The 21889-nt window shown below is 47.8% G+C and overlaps 1 protein-coding gene across 4 annotated transcripts in view; it reads right to left on the reverse strand.

The window, feature by feature from the left end:
• Positions 1 to 21889, reverse strand: part of STX3 (syntaxin 3) — a 260345-nt gene that overhangs the window by 64574 nt on the left and 173882 nt on the right. For all 4 annotated transcript variants that reach the window (XM_069233027.1, XM_069233026.1, XM_069233029.1 and 1 more), the window contains exon 6: positions 13991 to 14099. In XM_069233027.1, the coding sequence (XP_069089128.1) occupies positions 13991 to 14099 (109 nt within the window). The remainder of the gene's footprint in view (positions 1 to 13990; positions 14100 to 21889) is intronic.

Raw genomic sequence — 21889 nt, forward strand, 5'->3', positions numbered from 1 at the left:
CTGGCCTGAACATATTCATGCTACACAGCAGCAAAGGGTACCCACAGTAGACTGAACTACCTATTGCTGCAGAAACACAGTGTCCACAAGATTGAAGAGGTGACTTACATGGGCAGATATTTCAGATCACTCTCCGCTGTTAGCGAGTTATATGACAGGATGGGTGGCACTGAAGCCCCATTATGATGAGTGCGTGTAGACGCATTGACAGACCTAGAGTTCTCCCGTTGGTTTGCAGAGACCCTTCAGAAATACTGGACACCAACTAGAGCACAGTGAGTAGAAAGGCGATAGAATGGGAAGCTATTAAAAGTAGTGATGAGAGGGGCAAGCAAGACGCATATTGATGGGAGTTAAAAAAAAAAAAAACATGGAATGAATGCTGAAAGTGTAAGAAAGGCAAAAAACTGAGCTAGAGAATTCATTGCCTTTCTGCCCACAAAATGTGCCAAGGTAGGTGGCCCCAAAAAAGCTCTGCTCCTACCAACATGAGATACGATGGACAAATTTCCATGGAGAACACACCGCCAGTGGCTATATAGGGATGGGATAAACCCAGCCGATTATTGGCAAGGCTGGTGGGAAGGCATGGGCCCCCATCATTTACCTCACAGATAAGCAGGCACAACTCATCCTGGGCATAACTTGGTCAGTAAGATTGTGGGGGATGAGCTTCAGATTATCAGACTGGCATATAGTGTTAAAATACATTATACGCATAGCAAGGCACACAAGTGGGGCTTAGGGGTCAGTGGAAAGGGAGAGGAATGCGGATTGGCAGAACTACTAAAATAGAAAACACAACATTTTGTACAATAACCAACATTTTTGAGCACCTTTAAAAAAGAGAGAACGAGAGTGCGTGTGTGTGTGTGTTTTTGTCTGCGAGTATGCAAAAATTCCTGGTGAAAACCGACAGGCACCTCACCATACCCGACTGAAAGCACCTGTTACTCAACTATTTATCAGAAAATATATGTTTGATGCATGGGTGGCTGTAGATACACATACTTTGCATAAGTCTGCCATCTAGTGTTGGGTCCGGAGTGCTGCATGCTGTTTTTGTTTGAAGAATTTTTCAAGTCACAAGATCGAGTGACTCCTCCTCTCGGTGATAATGCGCGTGGGCATCAGATGCTTTCTTAGACTGTTTTCTTTCCGCCGTCGGGTTCGGATGTGTGTTCGTCTTGCTCTGGTATTTCCTCGGCTCGGTCTATTCCGAACTGTTCTCTTCTGTCTTTCTTTGCAATTTGATCGAGTTTTCTATATATTTCGCGATCAATCTGAATTTCCACACTGGGAGCCCACTTACCACCCTTCAGGGCATCCGCACCCATCTCAGGCCTTACCTTCCACGTGGTATCATAGTATGCAGAGCTGATGCAATGTACTCCATTTTGTTTTTGCCTTGGATGCCACTCGAAATTCACCTACACCGACCAACATCTGGTGTGTAATTTGTGTTGCTCCCTGGAAAACAACAAACAAACCTGTGACGCCTGCCATTCCTTTTGATCCAAGAAGATGCTCCCGAATGAAGAGCTTGTAGGCTGGAGATGGCATCCAAAGCAGTAGGCGACACTCTGGATATCTTAGGGGAAGAACATGTGCAGGTGGAGATAGAACTGGAAGAAACCTTCTCCATCGAAGATTCAGAGTCAGACATCCAATCTGACATCGAGAGCCAATTAGTCACCTAAACACAACTCGTGAGTATAACAGCCCCTGCTCCCCATACAGACTTTAAAGAACCCCCAGAAGCACATCGCCGGACCACCCCTGCCTTCAGGCCATGGTCGGATCCAAAAATCACCTGCTGATGCCCTGCCCTCCAACTCAGCACCAAAAATAGCCAAGACGTCTTCGGCAGCGACCTTCGGCTCGGCAACATCCCAAGCAGCCTCGGGATCGAGGAGATCCATCGACCCAGGCGATTCGGCACTGAGCAGAAAAACCTCTGCAACCACTTTCAGAGTCGACAGCTTCGACTTGACACAAGACTTGGGCTCCGAAAACTGTGCCTTCTAGAGACTCCAGTCATTCTTCGAAGCAGCTTCAGCAGTGGAGCCCATCTTAGAAATAATGGATGCTTGTCAGTGCCAACTCCATATTCAGAAAGGAACAGGGAGAATAATTGCCTCCCCCCTGTTCCAATCAAAAGGAAGCTCACATTTGAGGAGGCCTTGGACACTGCCCCCTCCCCCTAAACTGATCTCCAAGGACAAAGCTCCAGTTCGACCTCAGCCTTCTCCAGCACACTCGCCAGTGCTTTCTTCTACCCCTCCACCACCTCCCCAATCTCCTACACCACTTATTGAACCACAGTGTTCACCACAGGGTTCACCACTACCTCAAGGAGACGATTTGGGTGACATGCCACAGGACATAGACCAATGGGATTCATACAATCCAGATCCCATCTTGCCAAATGACCCTGATTTATATCCAGCACGGTCATCACCACTTGAAGTTACACATCGTATCAGCCGGTCATAGCAAGGGCAGCCGCATACCACAATGTCCAGCTGCACACTGACCCGATTGAAGAGGATTTCCTCTTCGACATCCTGACTACCACACATAAAGAGAGTCAGTTTTTACCCATGTTGCCAGGCATGCTTAGACTTGCCAATGATATTTTTAAAGAACCCGTAAAGTCTTGGGTTATCACCCCAAGGGTGGATAAATCCATGGTTGCACCTACAGACCCTCTAATTATACGGGCTCAAATCCCATCCGATTCCATAGTCGTCAGTACAGCACAAAAACGTGCCAATAGTCAATCCACAGGAGATACGCCCCCTCCTGATAAGGAAAGTAAAAAAACTAGATGCAGCAGGAAAAACAGTGGCTGCACAAGCTGCCAATCATTGGTGTATCGTCAACTGGCAAGCACTTTTGGCACGATACGACAGGGCCCACTGGGACGAAATGGAGGATCTCCTCTAGGACCTCCAAGAGGAACATCATAAACGGGCACAAGAGATGGTTTCAGACGGTCAAACCATCTCTAATTATTCCACTAGGTGTGCAACTGATGCCGCAGATACCGCAGCATGCGGTATTAACAGTAGTATCATTATACGTAGACGCACTTGGCTTAGGTGTTCAGGATTCAAGCCAGAAATGGAGCAGGCAGTCCTCAACATGCCATTTATAGGGAACACTTCAGAGACAGCAAAGGCTATGGGGGCATTACTCACCACCACACAACATGGTAATTGTTGTCGTCCGCAATTCAGGAGAGTCTGCAAACCATCCTCTACCGAGCCTTCCACCTCTCAAAACAAACAAGGTTCCCATTTCTACACTAGAGGTTCTTTTAGAGGTTCCTACAGAGGTGAAAATAACAAAGACAGAGGAAAGCCATCCACCTCCAGAGGATCTGCCTCCACTGCATGCCAGTGACTACTTCCACCTTCCACATCTCCAGTCGGGGGAAGACTCCAACATTTCTACCTACAATGGTCCGATATCGCCACAGACCAGTGGGTTCTCTCAATTATCCGACATGGTTACTGGCTGGAGCTCACTTCCACTCCACCAAAAACATTCCTCCTCACACTCACAAATTCTCACAAGAACATTTTATTCTTCTCAAAGAAGAAGTGCAATCCCTCCTTCTCAAGGGGGCTATAGAATCATTCCCCAACTAACAGCAAGGGCAAGGAGTATCCGTCATATACTTCTTTATACCAAAGAAGGATGGGTCACTGAGGCCAACTCTAGATCTCAGACCACTAAATGTATACATCCTCTCAGAGCTTTTCCAAATGGTAAATCTCCACTATGTCATCCCACTGTTACAAGGCAGCTTTATGAAAACTTCAGATCTAAAGGATGCATACTTTCATATTCCCAATCATCCAGCACATCACAAATACCTCAGATTTGTCATTGCGGGAAACATTATTAGTTCAAGGTTTTACCATTCGGGGTAACAACCATACCCATGGTCTTCACAAAATGTCTAGCAGTAGTTGCTGTATTCCTCATGTGTCAAGACATTCATGTCTTCCCTTACTTGGACCATTGGCTCATCAAAGCCAGTACGTTCCAACACTCTCAGTGCCACACTCAGATCACAGTAGACCTCCCTTATCACTCTGGGATTCACAATCTACTTTCTGAAATCCCATCTCCAACCTCCGCAGATACAGCCTTATCTAGGAGCAATTCTCAATGCTCAGTTAGGATTAACACATCCAAATCCAGCTAAAATTCAAACTTTTCAAACTTTGATTTCTTAAGTACAGGAAAACCATACTTAGACAGTGAGGACAGTGATGCAGCTATTAGGGATGATGGCATTGCCATTGTTCCTCATGCCAGACTAAACATGCGTCCCCTACAGCAATGTCTGTCTCATCTGTGGTCTCAGGCGCAGGGTCATCTCCAAGATCTTGTGTTGATCGACCGCTAGACTCACCGTTCTCCGCAATGGTGGAATCCCACCAACCTCCCCAAGGGGCGGCGCTTTCAGGACCCTGTGCCTCACATCACTCTGACAGATGCATCACAGACAGGTTGGGGAGCTCACCTCAACAACCTCACAATACAAGGTCTATGGGATCCCACTCAAAACATTCACATATCAATTACTTGGAGCTGCAAGCCGTTTTCCTACCAATAAAGGCTTTTCTGCCACAACTCTCCCACAAAGTGGTTCTAGTTCATTCAGACAACATGACAGACATGTATTATCTGCAGAAACAAAGAGGGGGGGCATGTTCTTCTCAGCTGTCCCATCTTGCTCAGACAATATGGAAATGGGCAATTCACCACCACATTCATTTAGTGGCAGAGAATCTCCCAGGCATGGACAACCAGTTTGCAGACCTCCTTAGCGGGATACAGCAACAAGTCCACAAATGGGAACTCCATCCACAAGTCCTTCACCAGTACTTTCAAAAGTGGGGAACACCCCAAATAGACCTCTTCGCCACCCCAGAAAATACCAAATGCCAAGGCTTTGCATCCAGATGCCCACATCCCCAGTCCAAGGGCAATGCTAATGGATGATTTTGTCGGGGATATTTGCTTACACTTTTCCACCTCTCCCACTCATTCCATCTCTAGTTCACAAATTGAGACAAACCTCACTAACCATGATTCCACATGGGCATGTCAAGCTTGGTTCACAACACTTCTGGATCTATCAGTAATTCTGCATGAGAAGCTCCCCAAAAGGCCAGACCTTCTCACTAAAAATCAAGGACAGATCAGGCATCCAGACCCCAAAACGCTCAACCTTGCGGAATGGCTCCTGAAGTCATAGAGTTTGGTTATTTAAATCTACGGCCAGAATGCATGGACATTTTAAAAGAAGCACATACACCTACAACCAGGCAGTGTAATACTGCAAAATGGAAACGTTTTGTATGCTACTGTCAATCTAATCACAATGACCCACTCAAGGCCTCAGTCCAAGAAATTGTCATTTTTTTGCTTTATATACAACAAGCAAATGTGGCATACTCATCTATTTGTCTTCATTTAGCAGCCATAGCTGCTTAACTCCAAAACAGACAACACATCTCTTTATTCAGAATTCCAGTTATCAAAGCTTTCATGGAAGGTCTCAATAGAGTCATTCCACACAGGGTACCTCCCACACCATCCTGGAACCTTAATGTGGTCCTTTCTAGGCTCATGGGTCCACCTTTTGAGCCAATGCATGCATGACCCTTAAAATTCCTTTCATGGAAAGTGGCTTTTTTAGTAGCTATCACTTCCCTAAGACGTGTAAGTGAACTCCAGGCTCTAACCTTACAAGAACCATTCTTACAAATACAGAGATTGAAAGTTCCTTCCTAAAGTAGTTTCACAATTCCACATCACCCAATCAATTGAATTACCAGTCTTTTTCCCACAACCAGACTCAGTTGCAGAGAGAGCTCTTCGCACACTAGATGTTAAAAGGGCTCTGATGTATTATATTGACAGAACCAGACAGTTTAGGCAATCTGAACAACTTTTTGTAGCATTTTTCAATGCCTCATAAAGGTAACCCAATATCAAAAAATGGTATAGCCAGATGGCTGGTCAAATGTATTCCAACTTGCTATGCTAAAGCTGAACTGCAGTTACCTGTTACCCCCTAAAGCACAGTCCACTAGGGAAAAGGGTGCTTTTCTGGCTTTTCTAGGTAACATCCTAACAGCAAACATATGTAAAGCTGCTACTTGGTCTACACCACATATATTTACTAAACACTACTGTGTAGATGTTTTAGCACGACAACAAGCCAATGTTGGCCTATCACTGCTCGGCACATCCTTTCAAGCAACTCCAACTCCTACAGGCTAGCCACCGCTTACTTGGAGGGAACTATTTTACAGTCTATCCAAAGCATGTGTATCTACAGCCACACATGCCATCGAACAGAAAATGTTACTTATCCAGTGAACATCTGTTCGTGGCATGTAGTGCTTTAGATTCACATGCGCCCTCCCTCCCCCCTGGACGCCTGTGGCCATTGTAGTTGCATTCTCTTTCAAATATTACACATATGTAATTATACTGCATGGTCACCTCTTTCTCTTTACTCTCTATACACTCTTTACCTCACCCGCCTGCGGAAAAACAATCTAACAAAGGACTTGATGTCCATGCGCAGTATCACCAAGAGGAGGAGTCACTCGATCTCGACTCGAAAAGATTCTTCAAACAAAAACAACTTACAACACTCCGGACCAAACACTAGATGGCGGACTTATGCAAAGCATGTGAATCTACAGCATTACATGCCATGAATAAATGTCTACTGGGTAAGTAACATTTTACTTATACAGGGGTGTAACACCCCAAACCACCCCACTCCTGAAGCTATGCCCCTGCAACTCATCCAAACACAGGAGGTGATTAACACCAGACTCTCACCAAATGCAAGAGCTATACTCACAAACGCAAAGGGTGGACGTAAACCTCAATCCTGATTATATTGCAGACCTCCAGCTAGGTAGACTAACCTTAGAACAAAGGAAGAAATTGGGGACCCCACTAAGCAAAGAGGAAATTTTAACAGCAATTGAGGACATGCCAAAAGCTAAAACTCCAGTGGTGAGGATGGACAACCGGTACAAGTCTAACAACAAAATAATGGCCTTTTCGAGGATAAACTCTTAGCAGTCTTTAACGAAGCCTATACAAAAGGCATACTACCTGAATCCATGAGGGAAATGCAAATGTATTGATATCCAAGCCAGACAGAGACCCACAGAATGTATCACTCTACCACCCAATGTCCATGCTTAATATTAAAATATTGAGCAAGGTGCTGGCGAATCGGCTTCCTACAGTAATCACAACCATAGAGCAGGTAAGTCAATGCAGATTCATGCATCGCAGGAGTACCGTATGTAACATCTGCAGACTGACCCGAGTGCTCCATGCAGTACGTAGTTCTGACCAGGACTGTACCCTGGTGCTCCTCGATTCGGTCTCATGGGAGTATCTTTAGGAAGTCCTCAAGGCCATGGGCCTGGGCCAAGCTTATGTAAAGTTGGTAAAACTACAATAACACTGAGCCGCTAGCCAGAGTCCGAACAACATGTATAATCTCAGAGAGATTCAGTATGAGCAGAGGGACGGGAGAGGGCTGACCGCTGTTGCTTTTTGCTCTAGCAATAGAGCCGCTGGCCGACAGGCCATGAAGGGCACTGTGCCCCTGGTGTATGAAAACTGGATACAAAGTACAACTGGTATCCATGTATGCTGATGACATGTTGGTCTCTATTCGTCATCCGGCCGACTCGTGCGGATACTATTGCATGCATTACTAGAGTACTGGGTGGTCTCCGGCCTGTGAATAAATTATGCCAAATCCAAACCTTTCCCAATGGGAGGTCTATGGAATTTAGAGGTCTTGCAGCTTCCGCAGATGGGGATCCCTAGGAAACCTCTGACTTTAGCTACCTGGCAATTCAAATCACCCCAGAGGAAGAGAATAGTCATTGAATTAATATGAGACAATTAATGCAAGGACTGCATGAGTCAATTCGATTTTGGAAAACACTCCAGCTGTCGGCCATGGGCAGGACAGGGGTTGTCAAAATGGCGGTTCTGCCCAGATGCTTATATGTGTTGCAAGGCACCACATACCCAGCCCGTAACCGCATGTTCAAGCTGCTAAATCAAGCTCTGACTGACCTGATATGGGCAGAGATGAGGACCACCATAAAACTAGAGTGGGAGAGGCGTGGATTGGAGGTACCAGATCTGGGATTATATTACATAGCATCCCACCCTCAGCACGCAGGTCACTGGTTTGATGAGGAAGACCGTGAAGGTGGAAAGATGGAGAAGAGGAGGATGCGCAGCTTGGTGTTCGGCCTCCAGTCGGGACTGCTCCTTCAGTACGCAAAGCTAGCGTAGCTGGCCAGGGGGATCTGGACGTCCTTTCCCGCTGCCTCTCCAGTCTCCCACACTACCACACGCTGCTCCGTGCCCTTCCGGGATGCAGGCGCTTGATCACACACCTATACCGGGCACTGCGTGCTGATAAACACGGCGAACCACTGCCAATCCGAGCTGCTTGGAATGCCAGGGTGTCCAGGCGGTGGTTAGTAATGCACGCTTTAAAATCATACAATATAATTACATCCACATGTCACATCTTACCCCGCTGAAAATACAGGATATACACATCGGCCTCTGCTGTGTGTGGGAGATGCGGATGGACCGACAAACTTCCTACTCATGGTATGGCAGTGTCCGGGCTCTACACATTTTGGCAGGAAGTGGCCTTAACAATTGGTAAGAACATTCCAGGGGGAACCACGCCTACAATACAGAGCTACATTCTCAATATCCTTCGAAAGAGAAAAAACAAAAGCATATAAAGAGCTAAATTCTTCAAATTACGTGCGCTACTGGCCAAGAGACGCATAGCCGTACACCCGGATAGCCCTACATCACCTACAACTAACACCTTCAGGGCAGACTTGATAGGGGGGCAACGGCGGAAAAGGCGCACATGCGAATACTGCAACGTGATGACAAGCTCAGAGATTATTTGGAAACGCGGACTAAATGATACAGGCAATTTTCGACCCGCCGGAGATCAGACCCCCTTGAACTGCTCTACGACACTCAGGGAACTATGGGCCACATGTAAAAACGTTTGCAATTGTAATTTCAAATGTTCAAAACTCCATTGAGTTTCATTTGCAATTCCCAGTGAGTTGCAAATAAACCTACCTCATTAATATTCATGAGGTAGATCTCGCTTTGCGACCCACTGGGAATCGCAAAATTCACAAGGATGGTGGCCTACTGGGGTCAGCAGGCACCCTGGTCTGTGATTGCTTTTAAATAAAGCAATCTTTTTTTTCTTTTTTTGAATTCAATCAGTTTTCCTTAAAGGAAAACGGGATTCGTTTAAAAAAAGAAAATGAAACGTTTTCTTTTCATTTTTTTTTTTTTTTTAGACTAGGGGGTGGTCCATGGAACCACTGCCGGCTCTTAAAAAATGCTTTTACAAACATTCGTAAAGAGGATGGGGTCTCTTGGACACCCCTTCCAATTTGTGAATGGGTTACCTCCAACTTGAAGTTGGTGGTAACCTGGAAATGTTTCGCAACCGCATTTCGGTCACAAAACATTCACACATCCCACTGCGATTCAGTTTTAGGGAGGGACGACCTAAACACACCCCTTCCTAATACCGAATCGCAAAGCCAAATTGCGATTTGATAACAGGTTACTGAATCGTAATTTTTTAGCGGTCGCAAACTGCCCGATTCTGTTAAAAAGCTTTGGACATCTGGCCCCTGGAGTAATAAATAGCAGGAACCTTACATGACCAGAGCCACAAACATAGTTAGGGAGTATGTGTGGGGAGAGGGGAACTGGGGGTTAGTCAAGGCGCCTTAGGGAGGGAGCAGGTAACAGACACATTGAATGGGGGCACGGATGGAGGGGGCCCTGGGGGGCAGCAGAACCCTGGAGGGAAAGCTGAGTGAAGGGGCAGAGAGTAGGTCTGATCAGGTTGCTGAGGTTGTCTCCTTATGTAACAAGGACTCAGTGTAGGAGATTACACTCACTGTGGGAAATGCCCTGTGCAGGGCGGGGTTGGCATCAAAGACACTGTAATGTATGTGTGGGCAGGTCGATTCTAAGGCTCCTATGAGTTGATGTAAGTCGATGTATTTCTTCTGTGTTGATTACATTTTCTTTTTTTTTTTTTTAAATCAATACAAAAATGTAAAAACAAAACACACGAGCTTTATCTTCAGGGGTTCAAGATTTCCACTGAACAATCTATGCTTGCTTTTAGAAGAAAAAACACTTAATTAAAACAAGAACGCAAGTATATTAATAGGAAAAATTCGAGTTTAATTAAATATGATATTTCTAAAGATTATATGTTAAGCACCTTGAGAGAAGGTAACTGGAAGAGTCGAGTTATAAACTCTACTTGTGGTTTCTAAAACGAGTAACCACAGATTGTTCAAATAAAACACTGGAAAGTGTGAAGCCGAGCCTCGTGTGATGTTTATTTGAAACTTAAATATTGACGTGGCACCGCCGCCCTGTGACACCGCCAGGCTGGCTTGTATTTTTTGCACAACGCATTTTAAAGTAATGGGAGCGCCCAGTTCAAGAGCTCCCAGGGCACAGAATTACTAAGCATAACATTAATTATATAAATAGACACATAAAATACATTTTAATGTGGTCTAATTTAAAATACATTTGCATCCACGGACCTTGTGCACTGTAAAAGTATTTACAATTGTATAACATTAAAATACGTTGCACTTCTGCATTGTTAAAAAACGCATTGCAAATCATTTTGTAATATTTGTTTTATAATTGCTGAGAACAGTAAGCACAGGTGCATTCTGGGACAGTCGAGTTCTATTAAAAGACTTTACGACTCGTGGGTTCTCAAGAAGGTACAAAGTCGGGGCAGATGGGGGAGGGATACATCGGAGAGGATGTGGGCTACCAGCCAGAACTCCAGACTTTGGAACTGGGAAACTGGATTTGAGTCTCAGCGTCGGCTCAACATCCTGTGATCCTGGGCAAATCACCTAATTTGTCCCTGCGTACAAAAACGATTGTGTCCTTGTGTAACGTAACTGGAGCTCAAGTAAAGTGCTCCAATACCTTTGGGTCGAGTTTGCGCTATATAAAAACTGCAAAAAGAAAAAGAAAAAAACGCATTGGCACCTTTAGGGACCCAAAAACAAAACAGTTTTGATTAGTATAGGCCAGGGAACCTCTTCAGATCCTACCCACATAGTGAGAGAGAGGGTTGCATAGCTGAAAACGGATGCATCGCATGTGTGAGACCTTCAGTCCAGGCTAGTTTTTAAGCAAGAGCAGGTTGCATTCTGGGACAACTTTTAGTTAAACTTTTAGGCATGTATAATGAGCTCAGCAATCCCAGCATTTTTCCTTCAAGAAAAACACTGAACACCACCGCACCCCACTACCGCCTCACCACCGCTGGGGAAAAATCACCAAAGACCAACTAGCCAGCACCCTCGCCAAAAACCCACCACCCGACCCCACCGACCCGGACTCCGCCGCCATCAACCTCCAACAATAGATCCTCAACTGCGCCAACATCCTAGCACCACTCAAGAGACCCACCGTCAACCAAGAAAAGAAAAAAACAGCCTGGTTCACAGACGAACTGACTACCTCCAAACGCACCTGCCAGAAACTCAAGAAAAAAATGGATCCTCGAGCGAACACCCGACAACCTTGCTACCCTCAAGGAAGCCAACCGCGAACACCACCAACTGATCCGACTCGCCAAACGCTCCTACTTCACAGAACGCCTTAACAACAACGCACACGACTGCAAGGAACTCTTCTGCATCGTGAAGGAGCTCTCCAACCCCAGCGTCAACGACGTCCCACCATCCCAGAAACTCTGCGACGATCTCTCCACCTTCTTCTACCAGAAAATCGCAGACATCCACGACAGCTTCAACAACGCACCTCCGCCCGACCCCACCCCCAACAACTCCTCCCACGCCGACCGCCTCACCACTTGGACCCACGTAGACGACGCCAAAATCCTAAAGACCATGAACTCCATCCACTCAGGATCTCCCTCAGATCCCTGCCCACATCACGTCTTCAACAAAGCCGACGTCACCATCGCCCCCAAACTCCGCAAGATCATCAACCTTTCCTTCAACACCGCTACCTTCCCGGACAGCTGGAAGCACACAGAAATCCAACCCCTCCTCAAGAAACCTAAGGCTGACCTCAACGATCTCAAAAACTTCCGTCCGATCTCCCTCCTCCCTTTCCCAGCGAAAGTCATCAAGAAGATCGTCAACGCACAGCTCTCCCACTACCTCGAAGAGAACTCCATTCTAGACCCTTCCCAATCCGGTTTCAGACGCAACCACAGCACAGAGACTGCACTCCTCGCCGCCACAGATGACATCAGACAACAAATGGACAACGGCGAAACTTCAGCCCTCATCCTCCTGGACCTCTCCGCTGCCTTCGACACGGTCTGCCACCGCACCCTACTAAATCGCCTCCATGAAGCCGGTATCCAAGACAAAGCCCTCAACTGGATCTCCTCTTTTCTCTCCGGCAGAACCAAGAGAGTCCGACTCTCACCCTTCCGCTCCGAAGCCACCAACCTCATCTGTGGCATCCCCCAAGGCTCCTCGCTAAGCCCAACGCTGTTCAACATCTACATGGCCCCCCTCGCACAACTGGCCCGTCAGCACAACCTCAGCATCCTCTCCTACGCCGACGACACCCAGCTCGTCCTCTCCCTGACCAAAGATACTCACACCGCCAAAGCCAACCTCCACGAGGGACTGAAATCCATCGCCGAGTGGATAAGCAACAGCCGCCTGAAACTAAACTCCGACAAGACGGAAGTCCTCATCCTCGGCCGCTCCCCATCGACCTGGAACATCTCTTGGTGGCCCACCGCCCTGGGCCCCCCATCCACCCCAGTCAGCCACGCACAAAACCTCAGCGTCATCCTCGACTCAGCTCTCACCATGTCCAAACAGGTCAACGCAGTCTCCTCCTCCTGTTTCAACACCCTCCGCATGCTCCGCAGAATCTTCAAGTGGATTCCAACAGGAACCAGAAAGACGGTGACCCAAGCCCTCGTCAGTAGCAGACTCGACTACGGCAACGCACTCTACACAGGCATCCCAACTGAAGACATCCAACGACTCCAACGCATCCAGAACGCATCCGCCCGCCTGATCCTCGATATACCCCGCCGATGTCACATCTCCCACCACCTGAAGGACCTCCACTGGCTCCCCGTGGACAAGAGGATCACATTTTAAACTCCTCACCCACGCACACAAGGCACTACACAACACCGGACCCACCTACCTGAACACCAGACTCAACTTCTACGTTCCCTCACGCCAACTACGCACTGCCAACCTCGCCCTCGCCCCCCGAATCCAGCGCAAGACCTGTGGCGGCAGATTCTTCTCCTACCTCGCCGCCAAGACCTGGAACTCCCTCCCGACCCCCCTGCGCCAGACCCAGGACCTCCTCACCTTCAGGAGACTCCTCAAGACATGGCTCTTCGAACGATAGCAGCTACCCCCCCCCAGCGCCTCGAAACCCTGACGGGTACATAGCGCGCTTTATAAATCTAATGATTGATTGATTGACTGCACCTTGCCCCAAACCGTAGTGTGTCAGCCCCTCTGACGACAGAACCAACACAATTACTAACAAACCCTACAAGTGAGACACTTCAGGCTATTCCAAGTCCCCAACTTGGTAGAAATGGCTTGGAAGGCGGGTCATAGCCATTTTAATGTATATTGAATTAATAAACAACCGTTGTTGTGCTCTTCTCTATATCAGACAAACAGCGCCACCATGTGGCAGACTGTCATAAGAGCTGGTTTTGACAATTTAGTGCTGGTGCCGAGCACCGGAAAACACTGGCTCAAATTAAGCCCTGGGGTTAAGCGTGGGGGGTTCAAGTATAGTAGAAGGTAGGGCTCAGAGCGAAGGTACTTACTTATCTCCAGCTGCCGCTGTATCCGGCCCTTGCTGCGCTCCCGGAAGTCCACCTGGGCCTCGTTGTACTTGGTCATGACGTCCACAAACTTCCGAGAGAGGACCGAGTGCTGAAAAGTGAATGTACAGGACATGTGAGCTACTGTGTGGGGTAAACACTGACCTGTCACAATGCATCAGTGCACGCATGTCCATGAACAACACCCATGCAACACGCCAGGGTCATGGATGGCATATACTACCAAGCAAACACTCTTGTCCACCCCCCTCCAAAACCCCAAAAGCACAACCATGCATGGGTCCCTGGAGGTAAAACAACACCCCACCGAAGTGAAATCTACATTGGCTCAGAGCAAACCATGCACCCACCAGGGGAACCCTCTCTATCGTGACAAACCGAGCACTCGGGCGTCCTGTGGCTTCATGTGCCCTGGTGAACCTCACAAGCTGGCAGAAGAGGTCACTCGGATCACAGCAGTTTACCAACCTTTGTTCGAGCTCAGCAGTACAGGTGGTGTGGAGGATGCCCTCAAATGAGTGTGAGCGAGTACCAGACACATTCAGTTTCAAATATGGGAGAGGTGTTCAGTGACAGTCAATGCACACAGACAGCTTATGAAAATGACGTTCCCTTGGCTTGACCGCTGTAGCTGCACAGTGCTGGCTTCCTGCACGGCACCCCTGCCTGTACAGGACTCCTGCCTGCCTGCACAGTGACGGGTCCCAGCACAGTACTCCTGCCTGCACAGCACACCCGCCTGCACAGCACACTCGCCTGTACAGCACTCCTGCCTGCACAGTGACGGGTCCCAGCACAGCACTCCTGCCTGCACAGCACACCCGCCTGCACAGCACTCCCGCCTGCACAGCACACCCGCCTGCACAGCACACCCGCCTGCACAGCACACTCTCCTGCACAGCACACTCTCCTGCCTGCCTGCACAGTGACGGGTCCCAGCACAGCACTCCTGCCTGCACAGCACACCCGCCTGCACAGCACACTCTCCTGCACAGCACTCCTGCCTGCCTGCACAGTGACGGGTCCCAGCACAGCACTCTTGCCTGCACAGCACACCCGCCTGCACAGCACACCCGCCTGCAATCATATGGTTTGGAAGTCCTTGGGCAGTGAAGCTAGGTCAGCAGCACGGCAGCCAGAGAGGGGACCCAGTCGCTGCTGAATGTTACACCTGCAGCACCTTCTGTGCCGTCACCCGGGGTCCCAGACAGGGCGCCCCCCCCAACCCCCGGTTTACTTGCCCGAGCATTGGAGCCTTTGGCTGTAGATTGCGCTTTAAATTTCACGCACAACAAACTCCTTATTCTGTTATAAGCTGACATTATGGTGATGTATATTTGCAACTTTGCTGACAATCTCTCCCTTCTTAGGGAATATATACTATTATATTATCATAACATTTTATAAAGCGCGCAGCTACCCAAACAGGGTTTCCCGGCGCTATGGCGTCAGAAAGCGGCGAGTGAGACTAACAGGAATACAATAACCAGGGCTTCGAGTCCCTTGGAAGAGGGTCAGAGGGGCAGTTTGTCAGGTGTTCGGCGGGGCGTCCCAGAGCTCAGGGCCCGGAGACGAGAAGGAACGGCCTCCCACAGGGGCTCGTCGGCCTCCGGGGCCTGTGCCCACTGACTGCTGACTCGAAGGCTGCTAGGGGAAACTCTTTCCTGAAGGAAACATAGCGCCTTAAAGGGTACCCTTGTGCCCAGCACGTGTCAGTGCAGCTCACGGAGGAGGCGTGGCACAGAGCTCCGCCCCATGAGTTGGTGTAATATCCCAGCAGCAGACCTCTCATGGAAGCCGTGCCCATCCCCAGGTGGAGGATGTTCTCGAAGTTTAATCTTTGGAGAATCAGGGCTTGGATGACCGTCCTTTGGGCTGAGAAGGAAGCCTTCAAATAATCTTTCTCAGCCATTTAAGGACCGCAAAACAGGTGGAAACTACCTTGGTAACCTGAGATTCCATAAACAAATTCTTGTCCAGACAGAAGCCTAAGTTTTTTATTTTGGGGGGTGGTCAAGGAAGGGTGCCCAAGGCCTGAGGCCAGTGCTGTGGGTCCCAATGTAGGGGCTCCTACCTACCACTATTACCTCAGTCTTCTGGCCTTTAAGTTTTAGCGAGTTGAAATTCATCCAGGTGGAGACCCAAGTCAGAGGTTCAAGGCCTCCGAATTGTGTCCCTGAGTAGACGGTAGAGAAAAGATAATTTGGGTGTCATCAGCGTAGGAGAACATGGTAAGACTACAGCTCTCTACCAGGTCCGCAAGAGGGCGGACGTAGATTCTGAAGAGCGTCAGACTCTAGGCTGATCCCTGAAGGACACCCGAAGCGAGGCATGCAATTTTCAGGTGGAACAGGCAGAGAAGATTTGGAAAGTTTGACCATTTAGCAAGGAGGACATCCAGGACAGGGCTGTCCACTTGGAGCCCCAGGTCCTTCAATCTTTCCAGAAGAGTGGTGTGTGACATGGTGTTGAAAGTTGCTCTCAGACGGAGTAAGATGAGCACGGCTGTTTGGCCCTGGTCCAGGAGGCGTCTCAGATGTTCCGTGACTCCCAGGAGGGATACAGTTTGGATTCCTCTCCAGCCTAACTATAAACTGACCTAACTCATGCATTTTACCCACCACCCTTGGTCTTTAACCAAACCAAGAAATGCCCACTAGATTACCCACTTGCGTTGTGTCCATGGACTCAGTAAAGCATCTCAGTGGATGGCTCAATCGGAACCCTGCTGACGTAATTAAAGAAAATGATGGTGTGGCAAAATCAAACCTTGAAAATAAGGTGAAGCACTGGTCTACTCTGCCCCTATCTTTAGAGGGTAGAGTAGCATTAATTAATACATTTATTCTTCTGAACTGTTTATATTTCTTTAAGAATATTCAATCAGACACCTCTTGTAGTAAGAAGATCCCTACTGGTCAAACTTGCTTGGGAAGTTTAGCAGCGTCCACTTAAATGGGAAATCCTTACCTTGTCTTAAGATCAAGGTGACTTTGTGGCACTGGACTTAGCACTCTATGTTTTTATGCATTTCTAGGCAGGGTGGCTAAAGAAATGTCAGTGCACACGTCTGATCTATGCACGTGACAATCCAATACATGTATGATCCAATTCAAATAGTGACAATTCAAGTAACTGTTGCTCTCGGGTGTTCAGCAGGTAGGGAAAGCAGATACTCCCATGCTATCCAGTTTAGAAACAAGCTTCTGAAAAGTTATTCTAAAAGGATTGCTAGCACACCACCCCACAAACGAGTCTCGCAATAGTCCTTAACCCAGTTCTGCTTTTTATAACATGCCTTCAGTCACTGCAGTTCCAGCCAGCCAACACGTTTCGTCAAAACGGGTGTCAACCCATGACTTCATCAGGGAAACCATACACAAGTAATAAAACCCATCTAATATTGCTACAATATACCACCATGTAGAGACCCTCACAGTAATGTTTAGTTCAAAGGTGGACAGCAGGCAGGAACCTGCTTTAGGAAGCGCAAGAGCTTGTGTGAGTGAGTTGTGTGAGTGAGTATGGCAACGCAAAGTTGAAAATAACTTTTTGGTGTATTGGTGGTATACTTAGGTGTTTGCATCTGTGTTAGAGTACAAGAAATTAAGTACCTTATTTACTTAGATATATTTTTCTCCATCTGTACCAAATGTATCTACAATGATACAGCACATGAAGGCAATACAATCCTGATCATCCAGGAAGAGAACACATAAGGAGACTATATCCATCAAGTGTTAATATTAGTTTAGTGGGTGTTGTATTACTTTTATACATAGACTAACCTTGCCCTGAGTGGGTGCTACCATACAATATGGGCCACTCTGTAGCATTTGAAACAGTATGTCCAACATGCTATAACACCTTCTAGGCCTGTGTCTGAGCGAGGTCAGATTTTCTTATGTGAAGCATAGGATTTGTAGTAATGCATGAAGTGTACACCATGGCACGTGGTCTCAGAGTATATGGCTGCATTTGTACATAACAGAGGGGCATGTAAGGGTAGCATGACCTCTCAGACCACTGCTGCATGCACTGTGAAGTTTCATTCTAAATTTGTATAACAAGAAAGAAGTAAATAGCAAAGTGAAACAAATTCACACCAATCCACCACACAGCGCCATAATCGTACTCACATGCTGTGTGATCAGCATCTCTACAAGTCTGGTGAAAAGGGCCACAAATAAAATAAATGACAATTTGTAACAAGGAAACATACATGCCGCATTCCTTGAAATGCTTCAAAAGGTTTTGACTGTCATACTTCAGGAATAGTATCTTTCTCAGGAGTCTCCCATCGCGTCTCACATGTTTGTGTCATGTGACATGTCGAGAAATAGGAGTATCGTGCAACAGACATCAAGGAAGGACAAGACAGCGGGATCAAAAGCGTAAAACTGATTCCACAGAATCACGCTGCCACGCTGGAATGGAGGTAAGTTGTGAATAACTTTTCACACTATGCCATGTTGTAGAATAACTCACTATGTATTTGTAAACAATAAAAGTGAAAAAGCAAATAAAGCCTCAGTTGAAGTTTGGAGGCCCTGTTTCTGTGCTGTGTATTGTGCGAATCAAAAGAAATACGTAAACACGAAAGTGTCCGTAGTCTCGCTATGGACTACTGTTTCTATGAGGAATTACACTACCTCATTATTCTTGATGAGGAAACGTTAAAACATTAAAGATAACCAGAAGGGGGTGGTTCAATTAAAAGTACAACTAGACAGAGTGTAAATAGCTAATGACTTCTCTCTCTTAAGCTGGTGAAGTGGTGGTAATAAGTGGTAATAGTGAATTTGTACAGTTAAAACATATAATTTGAACTCTCACACGTAAAGCTAGATGAGGTGTTATAGTTGCCTTACACAAGGCCACATCATCTGCGTGTGGTTTAGTGAGTGATTAAAGATAATTACTATGTCAAGTGTGGAAAACAGTTGCAGTTCTACTTCTGAGACGTTGCGCTATCTCATAAATATCATTATAGTGAATCATCGGGGAGTGGACACGCCTACCTACTAGTGCCATGTAAACTGCATTCAAAATGTCTGGTTCAAAGTCAGACGAACAAATGTTTTTTTGCTAAGTAGCCAAAAAAGTTAAAATATCAATTTAATTCTGCCAAACTATTGGTTCAAAATTGCATATGCATCTCTACAATGTGAAAAAATGCACAATCGTAATGTACAGACCTGCATGCTCTGTAAATAGGTATATGAATAATATATATATATGCTGAATTACCAAATTATAAACCGCAGCTGGAGTGGGCGCGAGGCTGAGGCCCGCCGAGAGACAGACGCGCTGCTCCTAAGATGGCGGGTGCAACAGGTCTGGGGGGCTGGGTGGAACTCGCCGGGCGGCCTTGTGGACATCAGGAGGTGGCAGCGTTAACTAGAGATGCCGGCGACAGGCTTGCGGAGCAGTGGATGCAGCAGACCTTACGAAAGAATGCCTGTGGCTGACCAACCAGGCTGCCGGTGAGCAAGGAGCGGAGGCGACGACTGGGGCAATTGACAGCGGCACATGGGGTGGGGGTGCTGTGAAGGACCCAGAGGCAAAGGACATGTGGCGGATCGGCGGGGTGCCTCTGGCCAGAACACAAAGTGCAGCATGAATTGGGGCCCTTGGTGAAGTTGCCTGTGGAGGCAGCAGACTCGGAGCGGCGCATTGGCTGGCTCGCAGCCTATCCGGCGAAGAGTAACAGTGTGCAGGGTAGGTGACCGCGTGGTCTGCAAAGAGGGGGAGGCGTCCGCTCTGCGATGCCTGCCATGGGAGTGCTGGTTAAGGCCCTGGGCACAACGGTGTGGGTAAGTGACAGCTGCTTCAGGGACAAAATATTACTAGGAGGAGAGGGAGAGCGCTTTCACCTGTTGAGGGCCTGCTGGGCCCGGACCGGACCCTATTGAATGCCCGGGTGGTCGCTGGAGCTCGCCCGCTCCTTTGGATCAGAGCTGCCTGCTTGAATACACCAAGTGAGACAGTGGGCAGAGGGCCCCCCAGCTAACATGAAGTGGAAATAGAGGTAAATTGGTGGAGGTCCCCAGTTCCTGGACCGAAGTAAATTACAGTGGTAATTGCAGCAGTAAGAGTTTCATTGTTTATTGGCTGCTGATGTGGAGAACGCTAGACAGAGGGACCGCAGATTGTGGGATTTTGAGGTGGTGACCACCCTAGGTTAGAATATGTTACCTTATTTAACCTTTCCTGTTGACACGAGGGACTTCTCCGGCACTAAGAATGCATACAACTGGAAACTGCAGTTAAGGACTACATATAAAACCACGGGCTCCCTGGCGATGTGGCAGGTATTGAACGTGGCTCGCAAGCAGTTGAGGGCTCTTGATATGGGAAGGGCAGAATACACTTTGCCACGGACAAAGCAAAAATACTATGGGGTGGGAATAAGGCAGGAGGCCTGCTAGCTCAGCGTCTCCACTCACAGGCGTTACGGCTAGGAGTAGCTGAGCTGAGGTCTTCTGATGGTACTCTGCTTCAACAAGATGAGCAGATTGCTGCGGAGTTTGCTGACTTTTATACGATCCTCTACTCTGCAGAAGAGATTAATGATGATAGCATAGACACCTTCTCAGATGCGGTCCCCCTATCTAGTATTCCACCGGTGAGTACCACTTGACAGACAGAGACAAACCCCATTGAGACAACGCCTTCAGCTTGGTAAGGCCCCTGGTGACGATCGATTTAGTGCAGAGTTTTATACAGCCTTCAGGACACTCCTTGCCCCCATACTGGCGTGGTTATTTAACTAATTTAGCGCCACTTGGCCCCTTGCCCCTACTCTGCAACTGGCAATGATCACGGTTATCCCTAAAGAGGGAAGGACCTCAAACATTGCTTCTCCTACCGCCCCGTAGATCTCTTAACTGTAGACCAAAAATATTCACGGGTATCTTGGCTAACAGACTGGCTCCCTTCATGCAAGGTTTGGTGGACCCTGACCAGATGGGGTTTATATCCGAAAGGAGCTGTAGTGACGATACCACAGGCCTGGGCCACCTATTGAACAAGACACAGCGATCTTGCCCAACTGCGCTCCTCCTGTCCAATGACACGGAGAGGGCTTTTCATCGGGTCCACTTGCCATTCCGTAAAGCAGTACTGATGCATTATGGGCTGGGGCCACGTTTTTGCCAGTGGATCCAATGTAGCTATGTGTCTCCTAAGGAGATGGTGCGAGTGAATGGTCTCCTGTCCCGTCCCTTTTCCATAGCTAGGGGCACAAGGCAGGGATGTCCTCTCTCGCCCTTATTATTCGCTTTATATATGGAGCCAATGGCCGAACGAAACCACAGGCGTCCGCATATCTCTGGTATTAGAATGGGGGGCAGGTCACATAAGATTCCTCTCTATGCGGATAATGTCCTGCTCTATTTAACATCGGCGCAGGTTTCCCTGTCGGCAGTTTTGGAGGAGCTGTCGAAATTCGGGGCAGTCTCAGGATTCAAAACTAACCTACAAGAGTAATCTATTTAACTGTACCCGAGGCGGACGTAGCATCCTTAAAGATTGCCTTTCCATTTACCTGCGCAGCACAAGGGGTGAGGTACTTAGGACTGCACATCTTTTCCACTCCAGCGTTAACGGCGGCTCACAATATTGCAGCGGCGGCGGCGACAGTGCGGTCGGATCTGTCTAGATGCAAGGGTGCGGCCTCTCCTTGCTAGGCCGCTTGGCGGCGGTCAAGATGACGCTACTGCCAAAAGTACTGTACGTTATGCAAACACTGCCTCTCCTCCAGATCCCCTCCCCCAACCGACTGGATCTACTGCTGAGGGCAGACGGGTGCCCTACCAACCAACGGCAGGTTACATGTTATAAGCTTCAAGTCCCTTCATAGAATTTATTACACACCAT

The sequence above is a fragment of the Pleurodeles waltl genome, chromosome 4_2 (genome assembly GCF_031143425.1).
Source record: "Pleurodeles waltl isolate 20211129_DDA chromosome 4_2, aPleWal1.hap1.20221129, whole genome shotgun sequence".
Classification (NCBI taxonomy): Eukaryota; Metazoa; Chordata; class Amphibia; order Caudata; family Salamandridae; genus Pleurodeles; species Pleurodeles waltl.